Source organism: Gallus gallus, chromosome 5, assembly GCF_016699485.2.
Source record: "Gallus gallus isolate bGalGal1 chromosome 5, bGalGal1.mat.broiler.GRCg7b, whole genome shotgun sequence".
NCBI classification, from domain to species: Eukaryota; Metazoa; Chordata; class Aves; order Galliformes; family Phasianidae; genus Gallus; species Gallus gallus.
Genome location: NC_052536.1, coordinates 10965558 through 10991773, shown reverse-complemented (window position 1 = coordinate 10991773; position 26216 = coordinate 10965558). Strand labels below are relative to the sequence as shown.

At 36.5% G+C, this 26216-nt stretch overlaps 1 protein-coding gene across 18 annotated transcripts in view; it reads left to right on the top strand.

Moving 5' to 3' along the window:
• Positions 1–26216, top strand: part of SOX6 (SRY-box 6) — a 404747-nt gene that overhangs the window by 185959 nt on the left and 192572 nt on the right. For all 18 annotated transcript variants that reach the window (XM_025150674.3, XM_025150677.3, XM_040700840.2 and 15 more), the window contains one exon: positions 5599–5809. In XM_025150674.3, the coding sequence (XP_025006442.1) occupies positions 5599–5809 (211 nt within the window). The remainder of the gene's footprint in view (positions 1–5598; positions 5810–26216) is intronic.

Below are 26216 nucleotides of genomic sequence, written 5' to 3'. Positions count from 1 at the left end.
GACAGATAAATATCCCTTTATAACAGAAAAGCCTCATCCACATGGAAATAAGCAATTCAACTAACACATTTTATGTTAGTAAAATTTGCTTTCTGCTGCTTCTTGGCCATTCATCCTGCAAATTCAGTCGAACTCTTACAGAAACAGCTTTCTCTCTGGCTATTAAGTAGGATTACAGTTGTCAGCTTTCAATCAAAGTTTGACGGCGGTTTTTCTTACTTTGCTGACTAACACTTTGCTGACTAACACAGTGACCCTGCCTTTGTACAGCCTGCAGTTTCAGTTCCCAAGTTTTCCTCTTTTTTCAATTTCAGCGAGCAGCTCTGAGGCAGAAGCTATGCTGCCTACCCAGAGTGACGCTGAAAAGAGTCAGTGGTGTCTCATGATTAAAATCCCCAGCCTCATGTACTCCTGCATCTAAGGCTCCCAACAGAGGGTTGATTCTGTTCAGCAGACTGTTGATCTGTGCTTAACCCTTCCAAAGAGAGACCTGTCCCACGCTCGACTGCAGAGTGCCTCTTCTCAGCCCTTAAATGTAGGGTTCATTTGTGCTTAGGGCATTTTGGGGGAAGAAGAAAGAATATTTATTCATGCTCTAGCCTACAATCTGACACCTATGGAACTGTTATTTTATGTGTTTGCTCTATTTTGCAAGTGAAAAGGCTTGAAAAAAGTTGTCACAGGTTGGGTCATGGTTTAGTGTGCAGATATTGCTATAAACATTAGCTTCCTGGTATGCAAAATATAAGGTCAACTTTTAATACCCTTGTTTATAGGGGTTACAGCAGGACACCCTCATTTGCACTGATAAAGCTAGTGGACCCACTAGGGGAAAATGGAGCTACTTGAGCTGTTAAAATCTAAGTACACAAAAAATATAACTTATTGTTAGTGTAAAAATAGTGATTATTTGTTCAATCTCCTTTTAACAGAAATAAAACAAACAAACAAACAAAAAAAAAAAAAAAACAACCCATAACATTTTCTTTCTTTTGCAGAGAAACTAAACAGCTCTCTTTTTAATGAATCTTACCAGTGTAACATTTGAAACTTAGTGAATGTTCATGTTAAAAAATCATTGAGTCAGAGCAAGGGATGTGTCAAAATATTTATATATGTTATCTTAATGTAACTATAACAGAAAAAATAACATACATTTGGATAGGGAGGGTCCCCAAGTTTATTTGGTTGTTGTTTGTAATTATTCAGAATTGTTTCTGCCATTAGCAAAACTGTACTTAAGTCATTCACAGAAATGCTGAAGGGAATGGCCAATTGGCCTCTTGTAGTCTGCCCCACATACCCTGGAAAACTGATAAGGCCACTCATATTGAAATACCCATGTTCAAAGCAACACTGTGCTTGGTTAAAAAAGAATGCTGCCACTAATAAAAAGGCCAAGGATGAATGGAAATCTTCTACCATATCGCATTGGAAATACTAATGTTTTCTCATTTAAATATGACTAGGTGGTTAGTGGGGGTCTTAGAATTAAGAGAAAGCGTGATTTCTTGCATTGGCTGCATATCCCTGTGTGAACTGTTCATGGTATTGTAGTAGCCATGCAATACAGATCTGATTTTTTTGATGTTTTTCTTTTAGATTTTTTTCACCCATTTTCTTAAATTTTAATGCCTATAAATAGGTATTTAATTTGTTGTAATAAGGGCATTTTGTCAAAACACACAAAGCACAGTGTGCTGAGTGATCTGCAATAAAATTTCGACTGTGCTAATGGGCTGGCAAGGAAATGCATACAGGAAGAATGTCCTTTACCTTGATAGTAAATGCCCACATTTCAAAAATAGATTCAGTTTTGTTCCTTCTGGATAGTAAGCAGCTGGAATAGTGGTCCAGGCTGAGTATCTGGCTTCAGCTGCTGGACAAGAAGATTTTCAATTTCAGTAATCTTTGGAGGGAAATACCTTTGTAACTTGAAACATATCTAAATATGGCTCAGAACAGCAAAGAAGAAGGCTAAAGATATAAAATCATACATTTTGTTCCTTAACCAGTCAGATTAATCTCTAATTTTGTATCATAACCCATTTCCAAATTTTATTTCATTTGTTTCAGTTATTAATGGTGGGTAGTCTTGAAATGTCACCACTGCGGTAGGCAAATAAAAACCTTTGCAGTACTGGTATGGGCATAAGCTGTTCTGCAATTATCCAGTAAGAGTGTGTGAGTAGAGGAATGGTTTTATTAGTAAAGTGTGGGATGCTGAGTATCCTGCACTAGATGTCATTTTGGATCAAATTGAGAAGTACCCATTTTGCTACATTATATGTAGGAAGTTATGCTTTTACCAAAAAATGGCACTTTGTTCAAAAGGACCAAATTCTAAGTTTTACAGGCATAGCTTTTTCTTAAATTTCTTCTATTTTGATATTGCAATTTAACATGTCAATATTCTGGTTTGTTTCTTTTTTTCTTTCTTTTTTTGCCTGGAGTCTGAGTAATTTGAGTACTGATGTATTCAAGAATAAAAATGAGTAGGGGTTTCTGTGACTGAATTTCTCCAATGTTGAGTGAAAAAGGCTGTTTGGTGAATATTTTGTCCGTAGGCATTATGTTGACTATTTACTATTTTGCTGTTTTCCCCTCCTAACATTGTAATCGACAAAATCAGTAAAGAATAGAACTTCTTAAATGGAATGAATCTTTTGAGGGGACTGCCTTGAGTTGAAGATATTATTTTGATTTTAGACTTAAAAAAATGCTTTATAGGAATATATGGATTTTAAACCTGAGAATACAGGAAATTGTCAGTTGCCTAGAGTGTTATATAGCTGTTAGATGAATTAGAGAACCAGACTGTGTCCAGGTACATTAAGTAGACATTTATAACAGGTGGATGCTTCCTTTCCTAACCATGATTTTTTATTTTCTTATTCTATGGTAAGAAACACTGGTTCTTTTCAGTTCTGGACTCCACATCTTCTAGTGAGAGTATCTTATGTGTTAATGCAAGGGAAGCAACAACCAGCTCGTAGAGAAGACAACAGACACAGTCTACTGAGGATATCTGGTCCATAAAGATATATTTCCTGTTAGGATAGGAAGTTATCTACATACTCCTTTTGAATGTCCACACAGACAAATTTGTGATGATAGGGCCTGCATCTGATGTATGGAATAGTTGCACTTTGGGTCATGTGGTGGATGCTGAAACACAGAGATAATGTGAATTTCTCCGTGAAAGATTGTATGATCCACTAACAAAATTAAAACCCTTCATGACTTTGCCGTAGCCTTTATTTAGTTTTGAGCAGGTAGAATATTACAGTAACAACTGCTACTCAAATTTAGTTGAGTCACCTCAAATTTAGTTGAGAGGGTAGGTTATGAGGAGGAATAACATTCAGTCATTTCTATTTGCTCCACAGATGAACCTTGTCTTCTTTGTTTTTGACTAAAACAATAGATTTAATGTTCCTTGCTGAGAAGTGAGCCTAGTGGGTATGCTTCTTGTACCATAAGAGGATGTTGGTTTCTTGAGAACAAAGTCCTTCCAAATTATTTAAGATGCTCTTATGTTGTGGTCTTCAAAGGTGGCACGTGACATACTGTTCTTCGTTAAGGAAATGTATTATGGAAAATTCATGTGTTAAATTAGAAAAATATTAGAAGATGTTTTGTCATCTTTGTTATGATTTCTAACAAGTTTTAAGAAAAGTGCAAGGCAGTTTCCAGAATATATCAAAATTAAGAAAATCTTCCTTTTCTAAAAAAAATAATAATTCAGCATTGTACCAAGTCCCTCTGAGCTATCATTTTTCTATGTGATATCTGAGACTTTATTGAGTATGTGTGGCTGGGATGAAAAATTGTTCGGTGTTTAACTACTGAAATAATGAAGTTAAAGATTTTGTTATGTATCACCTCTCTGTCTGGGCTTATGTAATTTCCTCTTGTACTACTATGTTGACAGGGGTGCTGTTGCTTCTTAGATGCTACAGCATCATCTTAGTGAATAAATGCATTTTCAGCTTCAGTAGCAAATGCTAGCTTCTTCAACAGTGGCAGCAATAGTACTGTGCTGATCACATATTGCTGTGCTTGATGCAGTGGCAGCATTTGTTGCCACTGCCTTCTGTGCAGTTCACAGCCCTTAGTTACCACACTTGCTCATGGTTAGTGAGCGCTTTCTGCTATACTGCACAAGCAATTCATAATTCCTTCACTTCATGACTGAAGCAAAAATTTATGTATGACATTGTTGCCAGTGGTTAATGCTTTGTAATCCATCTTTCTTGAGACCTTGTTTCACCTGAAACTTTTCCCAACATGTGTTTCTTCAGCACTGTAAATGGGTAATTCTCAGCTCATATTACTAGGAATATTATCATGCCCTGTGGGTAGAATGCTTTTTGATAAAACTATTAATTTCTCACTTAATTCTTAAATATAATGCTGCTCTTATTCTGTCTTTATTTAGAAGAAAATATGTTTTATGGCATTGAATATATCTGCTGTCATTACTAGGCTTTTAGTGAACAAAAAAGCTTGATTTTTTTCACCCCAATTTTTAAGCATTTCAGGTTTGATATCATTAAAAATTATAATTAAAGTAATTAGAATAATTTTGGAAAGAGAAGAGTATAAGAAATTCCTGTTGTTGTTTTTTTTATGGGTAAACAGAAGAATTTGTTCTTTTTTAGCTAAATTCAGCAAATATCTGTGGTTGTGAGGATGAGAACTCTGAGACAGAAAATTTTCTGTGGGGCTCAACTGTTGGGTGATACTGCAAAACAAAGGAAATTTGGACATTGTTGGTTGCTTTTTGATGCTATCTATTGGTGTTATCTCTTGGCAAAGGGGATGAACTTTTTTTCTTCACTTTTTGTTATATTATATAACTTCTATTTTGACTACAAAATACATTTTCTCATATGTGTAGTCCTAATACATGTATTTCGGCACACATTACTTGTTCTGATGTAAACTCATCTGTTTCCTCATTCTTGTCAATATTAGTCTAAAAAGTAACATCTGCTTTTGTATTTGAGAAGCAATATAACCTTCATTCTCTAAGAAAAGTGTATAATCTGAGGAGCAGTAAATGAGCATGGATGGATAATAAGCTTTGTTTAACTGTGAAGTGTGTTCAAATGTTTTTCCTTGTTTCTCAGTCATTATTGGCCTAACTTTTCAAATTTTAAAGTTATGTTGTTTTCCATTAGCCTAAGATCTATCCAGGAATTATTTGTCCTTGCCTGTATTTTCTCTCTCAGTGCTACCTGTAATGCCTTTACTTAAGTCACTTAAGAAATCTGCAAATGCTTAACGCATTCATCAAATTAATGTTGAAGTGGCTTGTTTCTGACAAGCGCAATCCTTGATGAGGTGTATCTCAGGCATGAAATACAATAGTAAGAACCCTGGAGAGGACTGGCCTTAAATAAAAAAGAGTCCCTGTGAAGCACTGAAACTGAGAATTTCAAGTAATAATACACATTCTAGAAAACAGAAGATATATATTGGCTCCTTAGAATGACAGACTAATTATCTAATGCTTTCAATTGTGACCTGTATCTGATCCTTCTGATGTTAAGAGAATAGCCCACATTTTCACATTGCCTTGTTTCTTTGCAGGAATCGGAGAGTAATAAGTTATGTTCCCTATATTCCTTCCGAAATACCTCTACCTCACCACACAAGCCTGACGAAGGAAGTCGTGACCGGAGTGAGCTAATGACCAGTGTTAATTTTGGAACGCCAGAACGCCGCAAAGGAAGCCTTGCAGATGTGGTGGACACACTGAAGCAGAAGAAACTAGAAGAAATGACCAGGACTGAGCAAGAAGGTATGTGCTGAATATGACTGATATGGTTTTCCCACCCCCTACAGATTTTATGGTATAAGGAATGTGTTGGGTATCAAGAGCCAGAAAATTGCATAATTGGCAAAGGCTAGGATAAAGTTATTCACAGGTTACCATGGCAATGGTAGTTTGAGATCCATTAGGGATTTAAGACAAATACGTCTGTTTTATAAAACTTTCTAAATTGTGTTGGTTGTCTGTGAGTAAAAGCAAGAATGTTGGTTTAGTTGAAAACTCATTCTTACTCGAGAGGTTATGATGAATTTTTAACTGCTTGTAGAGTCGTGAGGGATGTTCTTCAGTGGAATTTGTTCTTTTTCTTTTAAAAGACAAATGTTTATTTTAAACAATAGGAATGAATAAAACATAAGCTATTTTGTTTTGCTTTAGAAATACTCATCTTTCATCGCCTTAATGACCCAGTATCTGTGGCTAGTAGAATGGGAAACAGCTTTAAGTGTTCTAGTTCTGACCTATATATCTAGATATGCAGCTGAAGAAATCTTTTTTTTTTTTTTAACAGTCTGCTCAGATATTGTTACATGTGTTAAAAGAGAGATAAAAATGAGGACAAATCTTGGAGCTGCAAGGCAGTTTATATATTCAGTCCTTATTCAGATATTTTCATTGGCTATGCTAGGGCTTTCTTCTTCGATAGTTACTAAACCGAAGTGGAGAATGAGTTTATCAGTATATACGTGCACAAGGTCAGGGTCAAACAAGAAATTCTTTCACAATGTCAAGTAGAATGAAGTCTTGTTTACTTCTGTAACAGCATCTTATGGCCTGCAAGCTCATACACAAATTTGAACCAGGGAAGGTGTGGGAGCAGAAGGCTTTGAAACAGATACAGAAACATGGGAATATGTGTGTGGATTCTATTCTTTTGCCAGTGTTGTTCTGTGGCATGAAAAATAACCCAGGAGGAATATCTGTAGCGCAATAGATCCCAGGGTAGTAGAACTTTGTGATCTCTGTTTTTCTTCGAAATATGAATGAGTTTAACATGATTTTTGCTCCTGAGTTTCATGATGTGGTCACAGTCTGCAAACTGTGTATGTTAGGATCCCTTGGCTCCATTTAGTAAAGTGGATTTCAATTAAAATTGATACTGAAACAATAATAAGTATAAATATGGAATAAAATCATGTAGAGATGGAAGTAGGCTTTCAAATTTCTTGGCACAATTGTTAAATGCCAGCACACAGATAAATGTGTTCTATAGGTGTCCTTTCTGAAGCTGGTGAAACATCTCTAAAGAGAGAATGTCCCAGATTCTTTACTACCATCTGTCTGTTTTCAGCTGTAAAGATCACTCTTTTAAAAATTGCTTTCTTAGATTTGGTGGTTAGACTAGGAAAACTATTTTAAATGTTAGTTTGGCAAAGTTGTTTTTTACAGTCAGTAACAGTCGTTCAACACTCCATGCTAATCAAAGGTCTTGGCTCATACTTTGCTGCGGGTATATACAAGTTGCTGTTGATTGTAGTGACACCACAGCTAAGACTTCTCCAGGAGTATACTGAATGGTGTGCTAATAAAAATGTACATCAGAGGGTTTAAACAGTTTAAAATCTTATCTTAAGGACTCAAGCATTTTATAGCTTATTTTTGTGTGAATTCTTGAGAGCTTTCTGTGCTTCCTCGGTATTGGTATACACTAGCTGATTTAAGATTGGTAGATACACAGCAAAGAGATCCCCCTCACCAAGTCTGAGCCTCTTGAACTGAATATTCTCACCAGCTGTGAAAAAGGTCATTCGTGATCTGTGAAACAATCTTGCCTTTTTTGGAGCACAGTGTGCTGGAAAACTATTGTAAAGTCTCCCTGTAAGTTCAAAGATCTCCATGTTAAGTTCTTTTCAATGCATCTGGCATGCTCTGTCGAAAAAAATAGACAAGCATCCATTTTACAGAAAATTATTGAACATCCGACTGGTACCATATAAGCCAATATGAAAAAATAAATAATAGAAAGATTGGAATTTCTTCAGAATTTTACACGTAGGTAAAATGGTTTTAAAGTTTTGTGCTTACTAGAAATATCAGAATTCTTATTTGTAACTATTTTAGTATTCAGAAGTATTTCTGAACTAAAATGAAGCAAGCTCTCCATATTTATTTGATTTGAACGAAATAAAGTTTTAAAAATAATTACTCTTTTAAGATTCTGATCTTTGTTATAACTGTGGGTACTGCACTTGATTCTGCCTTGGGTTGGAGGAATGAGGTCTGAACTTACAAATATGTTTTGCCATCTAACAATCTGTTTTAAACTACACTGCCTTATCACGCATATATAATATGATGATGATCTATGACACCTATCATTTAAAATGGAATGGTATGCAGCCAGTGCTGTTGAGGAGTCTTGATCTGTCACAAAATTGCTTACCAAAATTAAAAAACACCTGTTGACTTTTAGAGCAAGCAGAGATTTTTAGAGATAACAGTATACAATTGATTCAATCAATGTTATGGGGAACAAATATCTATTCCTGCTGTATACTTCTGTGTTAGTTTTGTAGGACTTGAAATCGTGCATCATTCCTTTGAATAAAAGGATAGCTTGTGTTAGCATTTTGTAGGGAGGAGCTCCATGAACATTGTAGCTGTGGGAAATGAGCAAACATGAGGTTGTATGTCAAGTTAATTGTACAGTTTGAAGTGGAATAAGAAGTCAAGAATTCTAGTCATCTGCTCTAACCCCTACATGAGCACAGCAGCAAGTCTCTTTCAATTATAATTATGGAAGTTTCTAGTCCATCTGTAAGATCTGAATATCATGAATTGCTAGTGAAACAAACATTTTGTGGTACACCTTTAGATAGTAAGGATCTCTTACGCTCTCTGTTCTACCTCATAAAGTTGGAAAAAGAAATACATACTGAAAGACTTTATCCTGTCTAAACAGATATATTTAATCAGAGTCCTTTAGCTTCTGAAAATAAGTTGTCTAATGAGAATTTTATCTGAGCAGCTGTGACTGAGGAGGTCAGCAGGCATTGCCTAAGAGAATATGGCCCAGCTGGTTAAATCTGGTTGTTGTAGTGATTTAAATGGTCAAGTGCTGCTTATAATCCAGGACCGTCTGTTTGTAAAGGAAAGAGTGAGTGCTTCAGCATAATGTACAGCTGTTTTAATCTCTCTTTAATAATAGTGCTTCAGCCAGTGTCATGTCTTGTGGGTAATAATGTGAACATGAGCATCTCACACGGACTGCGTATACCTTAGGTCAATTTTTAGCATTTGTTGGAGCTTGAACAGAAACCAACTACGTCACAGGATAAACGATATTTTTATGGTCTAGTGCAGTCCCCTTTCCTAATTCGTAATTAATTGGAAATTTGAAAGTTGATAAGAAAATAGTAACTATAAAAACAAACAAACAAAACCCAGAATGCTACAAATATTTAATTTGAGTATGTAAAGACTTTTCTGATATGTTCTCATACAATAGGAGAGGTCAGAAATAAGCAGGTATTTAATTTAATCAGCAACACCAGACTCTAGAACCTATGGGATAACTTCAGTATATACATCTCAATAGTTCTTAGGTAAACAGAAGGACTGATTTACTGGCCTTTTTTCCTTGGAAGTGTTCTCCAGTAAAATTAAGTATTAAATCTCTTTACAGCTCAAATGAAGAGTATGTATTAGATAGCATGGTCAGACCACTGCTCTCCCTTCCTATACCTTTCTTTCAGAATCTTGCTTATATTAATTTTGTGAGACAGATTAACATTGCCTAGTTTGCCTGGACTCAGGCTAAGAATTGACTTCCAGACAGCTATCCTACTGTACTTCAACATAAGTCTCTATGAGCAATAATTAGTAGTACACATCTTGTCTGTAGCTAGGAGAGCAGATTTCCCCCTTTCGGATCTGGAATGCTAGGTTGGCAGGTCAGCTGGCACTTCTGGGCTGGAAACTGGGCATGTCATTTCTGCTAAGTGCTAAGCCCTCATTACTCAGGGCCTGGATTCCTAATTCACTTTTGACCTTGATTCTCTGCAATGTATACAGTATCATTTTTCAACCCAGCTCAGCTCAGAATTCTGGCACAAGCTTTTTATAAACTGCTTCCCATTCTTGTTTCCTCCTTGAAGACCATAGCTGAAGATCCAGAGATCAAAGATATTTACGTATGCATGTTGGAATAATGAACATCTATATAAAGAGCAGTATATTCATAAATTCCCATCTATTCTGTGTCATGTGCACCTGTTTGTACTGTCTCTCAATGGATGGATATATGTAACTCGTTGAGATATATAATACATCTGAAGGTGACTAAAATAAAAATTAAAGATTCATATGTTTTATTAATTTTATATGCAATAGGGAAAACCATATAACACTACTCTGTAGCAGTGGCTTTTTAGTCCTTTTGAGGACTTGCTGGTTTTGCATGGTTTGTTGTTTTCTACTTTGATCTTCATTAGCTTGTAATCAAAAGCTTACTTTTATATTGACATAAACTAGATTTACGCTTCCCAAAGAAAAAATCTTTATTTTGTACCAGTAAGGACAGTATACTTAAGTATTGCTCACACAAATATATACACATTCCTCCATTGAGAAATAAAATTAACTTTCACATACTGCTTTATTTATTTGCTTATTTATTTATTAACAGAACCTGTGTGCTACATCATAGTATAAGAATGGAGAGTTTCAGTTTTGTAGGTTTTTTGTTTGTGTGTTTTTTTGTTTGTTTTAAGCCTCCTTCAGCTGTGCACAAACTGAATTCAAGCATGTACACTTTTTTTTTTCTTTTTTCTTCTCTCTCTCTCTCTTTTTTTTTTTTTTTCTCTAGACTTTTAAACGTAACTTATGTGGACATTATGCCTCAGGAGTTCTGTTCTATGGATCAGGGCTAGGAGCGAGTTACTGGCCATCTTAAATGCCTTTCAGAAGTGTTGTTGAGATTTAAGTTGTGTGTCTTGTACTGTTTTCTACACACACAGTTTCCACTGAAGAAGTCATAATCCCTAATTGTCCCATTCTTTGTGCTCCATTTTTCTTGATGCTTGCTAGCATTTTCTTTTTCTCTTTCAAGGCTTTAAAGATGTTTCTGGGATTTTGTGTTAGGATTACCTGAATTAATTGTTTAAATCAATGTTAATATTCTTAAAAAAAAAAGAAAGAAAGAAAGAAAGAAAAAGTAGTAGTATTGTTCTACTTTTTTGTGATAGCCATGAAATACCAAAATGATAACTGATGTTCCTTTCACCTAGAAACAAATCCTTTACATGTGAGAAAACACACCTTCTTCGTATTCCTTTCATCTCTTTTGAAAAACCTTTCCATCTCTTCTAGGTACCAGGCTCATTGTGCTTTCTTTTCTTCTTTAATTCTTAAAAATCTTATCTGGGTAGCAAATTTGCAAGTGGCTAGGGAAATAGTCAGTGTTTTGAAGGCCACTTATTTGATTTTTTTTTGGTCAGAAGCTGCGTATGGTAACATTCAGGTCCTGACTGAGATCCAGGAATTCTGCTAAACTCCCAACCAGCTTCCAAAGAATCACTGCCCAGAAGTCCACACAATGAATAGATGACTCAGATCAAGTTAGAGGAGAGAGATGTGGCACATTTTCCTAAATGGCTGCTTTTGCTTACCTCTTTTCCATATAATTATATGCAACTCTCTCTCTCTCTCTCTTTTTTTCATTCAGTGATGTTTGTAAAATCACACTTGTCACTTCTTTTTCATGCAATATATGGTTCTGTTTTAGAAAAAATATATTCCTTTGTTCATGTAATATTTAGGGAAGCTTTATGGATTTAAAATTTTGTGGTAGTTCTTTTACTGAAATGTACTGCTAATTTCTATGTCTTAATAGGTTAAAGTAATTTAGGAACATTAATGCAAATACAGTGGTTTCTAAGGTTAGTTTCCTGGTAACTAAAAGAAGACGCAGCCTAATTTCTTTCTGAGTTACTTGCATATTCAGTCAAAAAAATCATTCTTCTTTGAAGCAGAAATAACTTCAAGGAACTTGTTTTAATGACGTTTATAACCTAACATATGTTTAGGTCATTATTTTTTTTCCAAAACACAGATCAATCTTGTTTAACAGCACAGTATCTAGTCGTTAATAATTTCTCTAATAATTTTGTTTATCCTTCCAATTATATGAGAATTTACTTCTTTGTTATTATTTTCTGTCTTACATTCCTTAAGTCTTTCAGAGTACTTCGTCATTGCTAAACTCCATCTCACAATTTTTATTAAACAAATTGGCAAATGTTGTCCTTCCACCTTCTCTTCACATTTATTATCTGGTTGTCTACACTACATAATATAGTATTCTTCTCCATTTTTCTGCATGTCTCATGCTACATCTGAAAATTTCCTGTTGGTTTTCTTTGTTCACAAAATTTATTTATGGCACAGAAAGGAAACAGTGTGGGCTTTTACATAGGTACCGTGAAGAAAGAGATCTATATGAGTAGATCAGTAGATTATGGAAACCATCTTTTTTGCTGAAATCTATTAAAATTTTCATGTCCCTTCAATTCTTGTTCTAAATACAAGGTCAGCAACAAAAATGTGGTGAGGGAAATGGTAGCATTTTTCATAACAGGATCTGCTAGAAGTTGAAGGGCAATAGCTGCATGTGGACCTGTCAGGCAAAACTACCCCTTGGTTATCAGCAGATGGTATTCATATTTAGGGTCCATGTCATTTTATTGAGCTTCTTGAAGTTTCTCTTTCCTAAAGCAGATTCTTTTTTCTTGTATAAGCATTGTACCTCCACACCTCTATAAAAATATTGCTTTTGTTAATTCACAGTTGATCACGGTTAGAGTCTTGATGCAGAAGAGTCTGAAACCCAGCTCTCAGTTTTGATGATTGGACATCCCTTCCAGCTGCAAGTCTTTGTTTGAAGTATCTTTGTGTAGATGTTTTGTATCACCATTTTAAGATATTCTCATTACGCTGGGGAAATGTCTTTATTCAACTCTGAATATCTGAGATAAGTAAAATCTTTTCCATTGGAACAAGGGCTTCCAGCCTTTCCTCACTGTCTCTTAACTTGAGCTCTAAGCTGGGCTTGTAGACGGGGACAGATTAAACTGAAACAGACTGGGATCTTCTCAATGCCAGCATCTACTGACCATTCCAGCCACTTTCTCACCAGTGACTGTATTTTTCTATGTGATTACTTTCAGGACTCATCTCATCCTTTTCTTTAATCCTACAGTACATCTCAATCCTGGATACAATTTAATGTACTTTTTTACCATGTGATAAACTCTCTCCTTGTTACCATTTTATATCATTTTCTGCAGTATACTCATCTGATTCTTGTCTCCTTTAAAGACATGTGGTATAAGATCTGCTATCTTTACACTGTTTTTTTTTTTTTTTTTGTGTGTGTGTTATGAAAATCATGAAAGCATTGTAAAGAAGCATAGCTAAAAGCCAGCTTTTTCCTTAGGGCAGCAAGAAAAGCAAGTCTAGTATGAATGGGTACAAATAACACTGGGCTCTGTGGCGAAGATTATGAGTGAGTAAATAGCTGTGAAAATATGGCAAGTTGCTTCAGTTGTGCAATCTTGGCAGAAGATGAATTCAGACTTCATTGGTTTCTGATGCACTGTGACACAATGTTATGATCAGATGGTGCTTTAAAATAGGAATCGAAATGCTCTTTGTAGTCATCAGATTAGCAGTAGGGACTAGATGGCAATAATTCCCTTCTTTACATTGCCAATGTAAACATAATAAAATGAGGGAAAGATAGGACTCAAATGTGACTGATCTTGTATGCCATTGTATTTTTAATTTCTGAAGGGGGAATGACCTCAGGTTTCTTTGGTGGTGAACTTTAGTTTTTGTTAGTCTTATCTGCTTTGCCATTCCTGCTGTTTAGCAACAGGACCTAAAAGTGCTTTAAGTGCTTGTGACTGGGGTAATGAATGAAAATATCTTTCCAGCACTGAGAGTATTGCATTAGACTGAATAGTCACCTTACTTGTAAAAGCACTATTAGAGAGGGGCAGCTGTAAGTAAGGATAACGATTTGTGTCCAGTGCTTATTTACTGAAAATTGTAAATGTATTATTTATTGAGAGCTCTCCAGACAGTGCTTGTCAGAATAAAAATGTCAACTCTAAGCAAAATGTTATAATACATAATAAAAATGCTAGGTACGCACTTTAGAGATACAGCTAATTAGATCTGCTTTTCTTAAAGAAATGACAGTAAAAATGCTCGGTAGCATATACATTTTAAATGCTGATATATTTCTCATTCTCCTATATAGTATTTGGTTTAGATACCTTATCATTACTTAAAAATAATTTTGACAACTTTATTTGGCTGCCACGAGAGAGGCATCCGCTGCCTGGCTGCATGAGGCAGCCCCGTGCTCAGGCTGTCTCAGTTGCCTAACGGGAAGCACAGCTACTCTCAGCCTGGTGTTTTAGTCTGAAACTCTAAGATGCCACTTTCACGAGGGAAACCTGCCTCCACTGGAAACAACAAACAATTATTAAGATTAGTCTTCAGCCGTGCTAATTAATTACAAACAAATGTTATGTTAAGGAGACTAAATCCATTCAGTGTCTCGGTTACTTTTGTGTATTAAGTGCAAATCAGCATTAGGGTAAAAATAACCACAATTTTTTTCGATTTCAAATAGTACTTTATACCATTTCTGTATCCTACAGCTGTTTTTATTTTCCCTGAACTTTCTAATGGGAAGAATCTGGACTATAAAAAAAAAACGAAAAATAAAAAAAGAAAAAAGGAGGAGTGCAGAGTGGCTGAGGAAGACTGGCACCTCTGGCCACTGCCTTGGTCCAGGCTGTGTGCAGGACAGTGTCACCTACAGTAGGTTGCTCAGGTCTGGGTCCCAGCAGTTTGGAGGTATGTCCAAGGATGGAAATGCCACAGCCTCTCTGGCAACCTGTTCAGTGTTTGGTCACCCTTGCAATAAGAAAACTTTGTCTTATGTTTAAATGGAATTTCCCGTATGTTCATTTATTCCTGTTGTCTCTTGGCCTGTCACTGGGTACCACTGAAGAGAGCGTGAGCCCATCTTCTTTACTCCTGTCATCAGGTAGTTCAGGTTATAAGATAGCCTGGAGCCAGCTCTTTTCTAGTCTAAACACTCTCAGTCTCTCCTTGTATGAGGGATGATCCAGACACCTGGCCATCTTTGCTGCCTTTGCTAGTCCACTGTGCTGTTTGTACTGGGGAGCCCAGAGCTGGGCACAGCACTCAGGTGGGTTCTCAGACATGGTCTGTCTTAAAGCCTAGTCTGTACTTTAGGACTTGCACCTTTAAAGCCCACAAAGTTTTGTCCTGAGCTTCCAAAGTGATTTGCTCAAGCCCTGTGTTCATATGTGACATGCATGTTACTCAAATCCTAGCCCTGCATATGTGCTTTCACTTCCCAGTACATACCCAGGACGTGCAAAGTACAAACCAGGAAGAAAATGCAATTTTGTGTTCTGAACGACATGATTCTTATGGTTCATAAAAGTATTTTGGATTGTGATGAATCCTTTTAATCTTCATTTACATGTAGGTTGCTTTGAAACTAGTGCTTACTATTTACTTCCATGAAAACTACGATAGATACAGAGACCACAGTAACACTGTCTGATAAATTCTCAACTACAGAACAGGTTTTTTCAAGGCAGTCACCACCATTAGCGATGCTTTCTCACCAGTGATGAACAAGAGCCTTCGTGCTGTGCTGGTAAAAAGCTGCACCCACGGAGTTGACCCACTGTCACTGCTGGCACTGCTGAAATGGTTGGTCTCCAAAGACATTCAGCAAGCATTAACGAATGTCAGTAGGTGCCTTTTTTTTTTTTTTTCTGCTTGGAGGAATTCAGTGATACACCTTGGTTTCATCTGCGCTTCCATGTCAGATGCCATTTTGTCAGACTGCCCCTCTGCAGCCCTCTGTCAGATGACAACAAAATGTAATGGGATACTGCTGGGACGGTTCAACCTCTGCTGCTGTAACACCGACATCCACCTCTGATGTCATGGGCCAGCATAATGAAATAGGAGGCATTACTTTCAGAGCAGCACTTGCGTTAAGGCATCTTCCTCCTTTAGAGACTGGCACACTGATCTCCAAAATGAAGCAAGACTTAATAATTACACGTGTCAGAATCTTCCTCCTTTGCTATGGTTTAATAACATAAAGAATTACTCGTGTTGCTAGAGTTCAGATTGTGAGATTCATGAAGAGGAGTGCAGCAGCCTTCATTAAATACAGTCATAAGGACAAGTTCTGTGTAAACATCTGCAGGTAGCTCCTGTTCACGCTGCTCTATCCCAATTGGCAGCACCCATTACAGTCTGTTTCTGTCCTGAGTCCACACTAGCATGGGCTGCCAGTCAGTAAAGCAGTGCCAAAATATCTTGTTCTACAACATAGCATTTTGGAATGTGTCTAATAGCTGTTTTCTTTTATTAATCATAATATATTTTTAGTTTAACTTACATAGGTGCCCAGAGTTCCTGGGCAAAGTGCCCTATTTATGAATGCCTGTTTATTTTCATCTTCCTTTTTATTAACTGTTTTACTTAATGCTTTACATAACCATTTGCCATATTTTGATGTGAAGCGATAATGCACTGCTGCCTGCTCATGTTTCTTAAAGAACTTGATGTGACATCACCTTCTATGGTGAATCATGATCGTCACTGAACCTAAAAAAAAAAACCAACAAAAAAAAAAAACAACCACCCATATTGAACGCTCTTCTGTCTTTTGTTTGAAAATGTTGAAGCAAGCAGGCTTTTTTCATCCATCTGGAGGAACTCTGAGCACACCAGTCTGGAGAGCCTGCAGTGGCACCAAAAAACTGGAGAGCGAATTTCTCGTTAGTCTAACAACACTCCAGGACTGAATTCTGCTTGCATTCGCAGTTGTGCTGTGTGTGATAGGGGTTATGCGTGAAGGCAGGGCTCTGATCTTTCTACCCTTCCTGCAAATTTACCTGCATTTTTCCTGTTTAAAACAGCACTCTGTACCTTAAATATATAACAAGCAGGTTGCTTTTAAATAGTTACAGTGAAATAAAAACTAGCATGTTAGTTAGAGGTTCTTTACAGTGTCAGATCTTGTCATAGTGAAAAATAAATATTGAACCATGTTCATTCCTGAGGTGACTCTATTAATTGCAGTGGAATTACTGCAGGAGTAATTCTGAAAAAAATCTGGTATCATGATTTTAACATTTTTCACAGAACTCTGAATAGCCCCGGAGTGATTTTATAGATGTGGCATACACATGCATTACTAATTGAAATAAGCTTCCTTTGCATCAGTTTCCTCTGTGGACTATTTGTATTTTTAGCTGTTTAAATGCAGCTTTATTACTGGGTTTTGTTTTATCTTCAGTGATGCCAGCAATTAATCATGTAGCTGGAGCATCGGTTCCTCCACGTTTCGGTGTATCTATCTGTGCCTGATAGGAGTCAGCAACACATTGAGTCTGCTGCCTTTCAGCATCTGTGTATCCCGTAGCACAACAGACAGCGACCGGACACATAACCTCAAAAATCAAACCAATTTGTTAATGAACTAATATGGCAATATAATAAGCGTCTCTATTCAGTCATTTCCCCCAGCTTTCAGTTATCCCTTTTAGCAAGAGCAGCTAGTGCTGTATCAACAAATTATTTGATGACAATAATTTGGCTGATGAGAATAGAAGGAAAAAGGCCCAATCTAATTAGCAAAGACTGTATATTAGGTGGTGAAGCGTGGCTAATATTTTATTTTTTATTGTCAAACTGCAAATTGCAACTTTCTGTAGTTAATGATTTTTATGTCTCCCCCTCCCGCTCCGAGCCCAGTAAATCATGAAAAAAAAAGGCCAAGAAGAGACTACAGGACTCGAAGCACAGTGGCCCTGAAGTGATGGGAAAATGGCCAAGGTGTCACAGCTAATTTCTGACCCTGCTTTATGAGTTCTGCTGTTCCTTATTCCCCTTGTCAGTCTGTGAATCCCTGAGGCTGTACAAACTGGCCTAACATCACTCAGCTCCGGTTTTATATCCTCTTTTAATAATGTTGAGTCTATTCTGTCCAACTTTGATTCAGACAACCTGCTTGTCTTGAAAAAGTGATATATTTAATCAGTGGCTCTGTCTCCAGCATAGCTCCCACTGCGTGAGACTAGAGCCAAAGAGTAGTGCAGTGGCCTGTCACTTCTGTTTGAATAGGTAATGTGGAGCCGCTCAGCCGAGGAGACAGGAGCTGGAACTGCTTGTTAGGACACATGATCAAAAGCCACTCTCTGCTTTCTGCCAATCAAGCCTCATGTCGCCTTGTGGGGCAGACATTAAATAGATTTTTCTGCCGTACGCTGTGGGCACTTTGCCAGTTTGACATGTGAACTGTTACAAAAGATACCAGAGTTTCCACTGCTTGCTGACTGCTTTTAAATATTACCAAGCCCTTGCTGTCCAAAGTAGAATATTTTAAATAATGGATTTTGATAAATTTCCAGTACTCTGAGACAGTCTTGTCCTGCTCTCAGCAGTTCAAAGATGTTTTGAAAACCAAAACTTTAAGTTGATTTCTGGAAAGAAACAAGCAAACAAAAACTGTTGAACGGCCCTATGGCAAATAGATTTGAACAACACGATTATTGTCTGAGAAGTCTGGTGAGTCGTCTGCTTTCGCTGGTGTCCTTGGGCGTTTTGTTTCTATTTTTGGTATTTTTACATTATTTAATTGGATTTTCCTAGTTGAGATCATAGCACAATTTTATTATTATGCTGATGTGGAAGGATATTATATTGGCTTGTTTTGTAAATGAGGTTGGATTTATTTATCGTGTTTATTGGCTGCCGGTGCAAATGTAACAGTCTTGAAATGGCTCTGTGGTTGTTTTCAGTTATACTTTCCCGTGTTTTTTCCTCTTTGTCTATTACCCTTCACAACCACCTCAGCTCTTGTGCCCATGGCAACAACACTCAGTGGTGGAGGCTAACAAAGATGACATTTAGGCTTTGCCTAAGTAATGAATATTCTTTTGTAACTTGCAGGGCCACTGAATTGTGCCATTTTCTAGAGGTCTCCAGTACCTAGAAAACTGCTTCTGTAAATGTGCTTGTGTTCACATTATCCAGATATTTGCTCCTTTGTGATTGCTGTTCCTGATACGATATCATCTTTTTCCCCTCCCTTTTATTTTTTATTTTTGAGTACAACATTTTTATCAAAACACACCATGGCAATCTAGTGGAACTCATTTAAACAGTGAGCTACACATAAACAGCTGCTCCTTCAATAAGACATTCTTTATAATACCCTTATTACCTTCTAGTGTCTCAAATTCTGATTAGTCAACAGTGCTGATTGCTGTATGGCATTCCACTGCCCATCTTCCTTCTGCTCAGCTGCTCATGTCTTAGCTGTTATGTGATTGCAACACAACTTGTGCATTGTTTCTCCAAGTTGTTCTTCATATTGTATATCTTAAAAAAAAAAAAAAAAAGAAAGAAAGAAAGAAAAAAGAAAGCTGTTGAGGAGATGGAAAAAAATATTTTGAGTCACCAGGAATTCTCTGAAACCTTGTGGATTGTTTTTGTACAACTGTGATCTTTGCAGTCTGCATGCTCTGCCACTTTGCAGAAAGACGTGTAAATTCTTTAGATTTACAACATGGATAATCTATAAATACATTTGACTTAAAAGAACTTTAGAATTATGATTATTAGTTATTGTGAAGTTTGTAACATGGCAAAGCAGGACACTCATAAGTGCTTTGGTTTTTCTTGTCCTTTTTTTTTTTCTGTTTTAATGAAGCAAAACACAGAAAGCTTTGGCCTCAGTTTACTTTTTCAAAAACCAGTGGCTCCAAATGGCTCCAAGTCACGAGGAAACAGTTTGGAAAACCTGCCCTCAGTAATATGTCCTGAGGTCTGCTGAGGTGTGCATTGGTGTGGGATTTGTGTCCTTGGTGCTCTGATTTCTGGCTAAAGTGGCAAAACCTGAGGTTTGTTAAGGACATTAAAACTTTGTCGGCTGGTTTCTAGGTAAATAGTGCCATAGTGAGAACACCCTTGCTGTGGCTCCGTAACCCCCCACAGCTTCCTTTGGTGCAACCTCTTAGAATCAAGTCCTGGTGAGTAGGAAACGCTGACACACTCAAAACGCAGCCCCATTAAAGGCCTTAAATCTGTCATTGTGCTCCGGAGCCTGTTCTGAAAATAGCAAAGCTCTTTTTGTAAATTAAAATCGGTGTGAATGGGAACAGATGTTGACATGCTTTACTTTATCTGCAGGGATCCCCATCGGGGGGAGAGGGTCAGTGAGGTTAGATGGCAGGAATTACTGCAAATGTGCAAAGGACGGGGTAGTCTAATATAGACATTGTCTTTGGCTTTATGTGGAGCTGTAATAAGAGCCAGTGGTTACTTCTGGTTGCTGATAAGTCTGTACGTAAGGAAAGAGGATTGTGTAATATCTTTAATTCCTTGGAGAACACTGTCCCCTTTTCTATCTGTTAATACAAGGAGAGGGATGCTCTCCCTGTTTTTCAGAATTGCTTTGCTCAGGTCTGGCTTCTAGGAGATCTGGAGTCATCTCAGTTCCCATTTACTTTGGCATTTCCCAAACTCACTCAGGACCTCGGGGAAGGTGCTCAGCATACCCGAGGATAAAACTATAGAAAGTCTGCACTCAGGCTGCATTTGGGTAGCACTTCTGCTATTCCGGCGTTACCATCTACAATTTTGGGTGAACTCTCACATTGCATTATAGCCATCATCAACTTTTGATAGTTTTTGAAAGAAAAAAGATAGGCATTCTTATTCTGAAATGTGCAATGTATTAGATAGCTTTGCAAGTCAGTCGAAAAAAAAATCTTGTTAAAGATTTTTCCTGATTTAAAAAAAATATATATATAGCATAGGATGAATTTATTTATAAGAAGTGTAATAGTTTCCCTCAATTCCTTTTATATTTTACATTACCTTATAATTTTCTAAATCTACATGAACAATAATGATCAATTTTGTCAGTATTATTCACACCTTTTATTAATTTAGCATAGATGAATAAATGTGAATGTTGTGAAGAGTTGATTGGGAATAGATTTTAAATCTGACAGTTAGATTACAGGGTACCTAAGAAAAAATGGCTCTTTCACTAGGTACCTAGTAATTTAATTCTTGTTTGAAATTATTATAATTTATTACAGTGTGTGGGTCCTAATGAATGTCTACTATTAAATGAAAAGGAGAAATTGAAATTATGAAATTCTTTTAACTTGTATCTTAAAAATCCTCTTAAACAATTCAGCAGATATTAATAAGCAATGTGCTTTTCTTTCCCTTTTATGTGAGTACAAACAAAAACATTTTTGCCAGTACAGAATGACATAACATGAGTGCTGCTGGAAATTTTTACTTACAATCAGGACTGCCTTAAAATAGAATGGAATAATTTTACGTGATGAAAAATATGTAAAATTTACTTGTTTTGGCATGTAAACCTTAACATACAAGTCCATCTTAAAGAAAATATCAAAGTCGTGCTGTAGAATTTGTGTGCTTCTTAGAAATGAAGGTATGTGTGTGCTGAGGAATTAAAACTTTATAGCTGCTAGTGGAGTAGGTGTTTACTATCCCTATATCAAATTAGTTTTCAACTTTCCTTACTGACTTTGTGAAAAATGGATAGGGAAACTTGGGAAAATGGGTAGGTGTGTTTCCAAATAAACACAAAAACTAGGCTATGGAGACACTTCAAATATTGAAGTACTTTTGTCAAAAGACTGAACACTTTAGAAAAGTCTTAGATATAAATTATATCAGCTCATATTGCTGTAGTTCACACAAAATGAGGCCACCAGTGGGGTTATATCATGATTAAATCTGCTTAAAGAATAGAAGGCCTCTAGTTTTGTCTGAAACATACCACTCTGTCTCAAAATTATGTGCTCATTACATGAGCCCCTGATAAATAAAAAAGGGCTTCAGAGACAATTCTGTTTGTAGTTACACTGTACAAGTTGGTAATGGTTGTGGCCATTGGAGTTTACTGATTTCATACTGGTTCAAGTCAAACCAGTTTTGCTCTCTGTACTATTTTTTTGTGTCTCTGCAAGTCAGGAAAGTATATTTCTAAGCTAAGCAAGTCAATATGGTTGACTGCAGTTTCTTGGATTATTTTCCTTAAGTGTCCAACAATACAATAACTCTTCTCGGTCATACTAAGTCAACATACTATGAGGAATAAAATATTACCTCTGGCTACCTGTTGCTGCCTTGCAGCTGACAGATGGAGCACCAGTTGGATACCCCATTTCCAGGTACCAAGGTAGCATTGTGTGCTTGCATCCTTTGAGATGCCTGCGTCTTTTCCTCTGTTAAAAGCATGTGTGATATTATTCCACCCTGTTTCCTGCTGTGTTGTCAGAAAGGAAAAGGAAAAAAAGAAAAAGAAAAAAGATGAAAAGATGAGAAAAGAAAAAGAATAGGAGTGAGGAAAGAAAGAAAAAAAGAAAAGATGATAATAAAAAAGAGATGGGGTGAATAATTTTTGCATTTTCAGCAAACAGATGTTTCTACGTTTTAGAGGCTATAGCTGAAGCCAGTATTTTCAAAAGTTACATGGATTTGGGAATATGCTTTTTTTCCCCCCCATTCAGAGTACAAAGAACCCCAAATCACTGTATTTGAAAAAGTCATTAGGCACAAAACACAACTTATGTTAACCATTCGTGCTCTTTCTTACTGCAAACAATTGCACTATGGAATCTGATTATGTGTGAACTCTGCTATCTAGCTGATGGGATCAGTTTCATGCCACTGGTGAAAAAATAGAGGCTGAAGTGAATTTTTTCTTTTCAAACCTCTAAAAATACTTGGGCCTTTCTCACCAGTTAGGAATTTTAATATGTTTACTGTTCTTCATGTAACCAATTCCACAACTGTGCTGTTACAGTTTAAAAAATAAAAATAAAATAGGAACATGCTAAAGCATGAGCTGAAATATCTTTAATAGCAGATATTTCAAAATACAAGTATGACTTAAGACCGGAGTCAATTTTTTCCCATTTTCAATATTTCTTAGATAAGTTCTGGCTAATCAGATAATCAAAATTTATTTTCAGTAAAAAAAGTAATATGAAATTATTTACTTTATTAAACTTGTGCTGTTGTTTCTTGTTTAAATCATAAATGAATGTGGAAATCTGAATGAAAGGAGATTAAAAGGTTTAAATAGCTTTAAAATTATATTTACAGTAGTGCAATCTGTCAGTTTTAATACTAATCTGCTTTTTTAGTTGAGATTGTACTGTTAAAAAAAAAAAACAAAAACGAAAAAACACCACCATCACAAAAACAAACAAACAAACAAAAACAAAAAAAAAAACACCAAAAAACCCACACAGAGTGGCATAAATAGCCTGGAATATCTGCATGATGAAGCTCGCTTGTTCCTTTCTTAACCACTCAGAGTTCTCAAGGAAAAGTTCGGTTCAGTGTTTCGATATTAGCCGTACTTCTTAGAAATGACCTTGTGGGGTAGAGAAGCATGGCACAGTGGCACTTTCCAGCTGTACACATGGTATCCGTCGGGGTACAATCATGCTCAGTCCCAGCACCGCAGGCTTGGACATATGTTGAGTTTTATTTCTTTCTTCTGACATTAATCCTATTCACCAGCTGTTCTGCCAGCTGCCATTCTTCAGCTTGGAGATTACATTTTGGGGGATACCAACAATCGCCTAGTTGACCAATGTTCTCCCCACTTAGTTTAAAAATGATTGGAGTTCTGGGTTAGCATTACTCAGTCTTTTTTACTGCCTCTGTCCTTAACTGTCTTTGAATTCTAGGCTTGATTTATGATTACTTTGAATACACTGCAGAAAAACCCTCAAAAGGGCTCTGATTTCTACCATACTGGTAAATCTGTGTGCACAGAAAAAAAATAAAAAGGTTTGCAGTTAACATTCTGAAAGCTGTAATTAATGTTACATGCACTATTATGTAAACAGCATTAATTAGTGCCAAATTCTTCAGATAAAAATCATATTTTAGTCAAAAGAATGTCTTAATTTTTCATTTCCACATGCGCCTATTTTAAGAAGTTGCATTTTTGTAAGAAATGGTTTCACTAATCTAGTTTGAACAGACTATTAAATCTCTGTTACACTCATAACATATACTAATAAGTCGTATAGATTTCTCAGTTCATATTCCAGATGATCTGTCCATAAGCAGGATGTTAAACATCTGTAGTTTAAGCCTTCTGGGACTAACAAATGCATTAATGCTGGAAAGAAATGTGGCCTGAACAATAAGGTTACAGACCATGTGGTAAAGAAACAGCCCCGATATCATCAGCTCAGCACATACGGCGCACTATGCCTGAGTTGTAATACAGTAATAAAAGAACAATGAGAGTCTTAAACTGTATCCATTTATAGCATATATTTATCACATTCATATCAGTAAAGACCGAGAATCCCATACTCAACGTAATTATTTCATGTGGCAATTTAATGATCTTTGTTGCACATGCTTCACAATTGAGCAAAATTGGCTATTAGCTGGATAAGGTTAAACTAAACTATAATAGTAAATATTTATTATGGGAATATTCAATTAATAACACATATTCTGCATGTCTTTGCACAGCCAGTGATTACATTCAGATCATGTAAAACAGACGCTGAAATCCTCCAGCACAGATCACACTCTAAGGAAACAGTAGCTACATTAATAAAAACCACCCACCTCCAGCCCTTTTTCCCTGTACTCTTTTGCAGAGTTGAGACAGTGTTCTTTTAATACAGTTTGAGAATTAAAGTATCAATATTTAACCTAAGAAATATTTTCCAAATAGGAGTTACTCTTGACTTCTGTCATAGTCAAGAAAAGTTTTCTGGGGGAGAAAGGGAGAGGGAATCCTAAGAAATATTGCCCATGAGATGATGTTCCAGGCTCACCAGTAGTGAACCCCCTTTTCTAAATATGGCCAGTCTATTTATAGAAATATTCATATTTTCATTGGTGGCCAAAGCACTGCTTATAGGAAAACCTACAGGTGACTAATAGGAGTTGCTCACTAAGTGGAATAATGAATAGTATTAGGTGTCAATTAAATCAAGCTTCCCCGAGGTGCAGGTGCTCCACAATGTACTGACACATTTCAAGTAGCAGCGCCACTTCACCCATGCATATGAACAAGCACATTTGCATATTAAAAAGCTGAAAATTATTTAACTGAAGCAAAAGTCTTTTAGAGATGATGGAGGTTATTAAAACTGTTGACAAGAAAGAAGGTAATTGCCTGAAAATGAGAGATGACATTCTGCTATACACAGGGAACGTTGTTTTTGTTGTATTGTGCAGCAGTGCCTGGGTGTATAACCTATTACATTGAGATTGCTCCTATGCAATTAGACCCTTTTTGTCCTCACTTCAATAAGGCTATGATTATGAAGGATTGAAGAACACTTGGCATATTGAATGTCTGTTGTTTTTATAACTTCGTCAGAAATGACAAAACACGTTTTGTGTCCTGTTTTTTCTTTGTAGGCTTATTGATTCTGTGATTATAATATTCATAAAAGACAATGTGTTCATGGTTGAACACTCTGTCATTTATACAGGTTTTATTTTTTTTTTATTTTTTGAGCATAGTACTTGTTTGAATGCCAAGGTGTTAGTCAGAAAGATGGGCTTATAGAAAGTAAAAAAAGATGAATAGGTGAGAAATATAGCCCTCTAATAATACCAAATATTTCTACTAAGAGTGAAATGAAAAGCTCATGTATTTCAAAAGAATTTGCTCAAAAATACCAACTTAGAGTGGATTTACTTTTTATCTCTTGGCAGTGATTGTTTTCCTCTGTGCTCTCTTTGTCCTGTCTTTCCTGGTGATGCTCTAAAGAAACCATTTGAACTGCACCTTGCAAGTGGCTTGAAAAACTGCTTTCCTGTAAGCCAGGAGTGAGACACTTCATTTAGCTCACATAGGATTTGACAAGGAAGAAAACAATGGAGTTTCATTTTACGTAACTCCCCAAGATAAAGGTGCTTGGCAGGCAATACCATTTAATGCTCACCACCTAAATGGTCATTTGTGGTGGGATTTGCAAAACTGCCTAAGAGATTTGGATGCCCAATTCCCATTAAAGTTAATGAGAATTGGCGGCATCCAAATTCCCTTTGCAGCTTTGAAAATGTCAACCAGTCTTCCAGTGTTTGTGATCATGCTGTACGTCAAGACAGTGTTTCCTACAAGCTCTGTTTTTGTTGGGATTTCTATATCCCAGGAGTTGGCTGAGAATCTGGAGAGAAGAACAGTGATTGCAGTGACTTGCTTTGAGTTTGGGCAAAGGTGTTAGTTACCCTTTCTGCTTCTGGTTCCTTGTCTGTA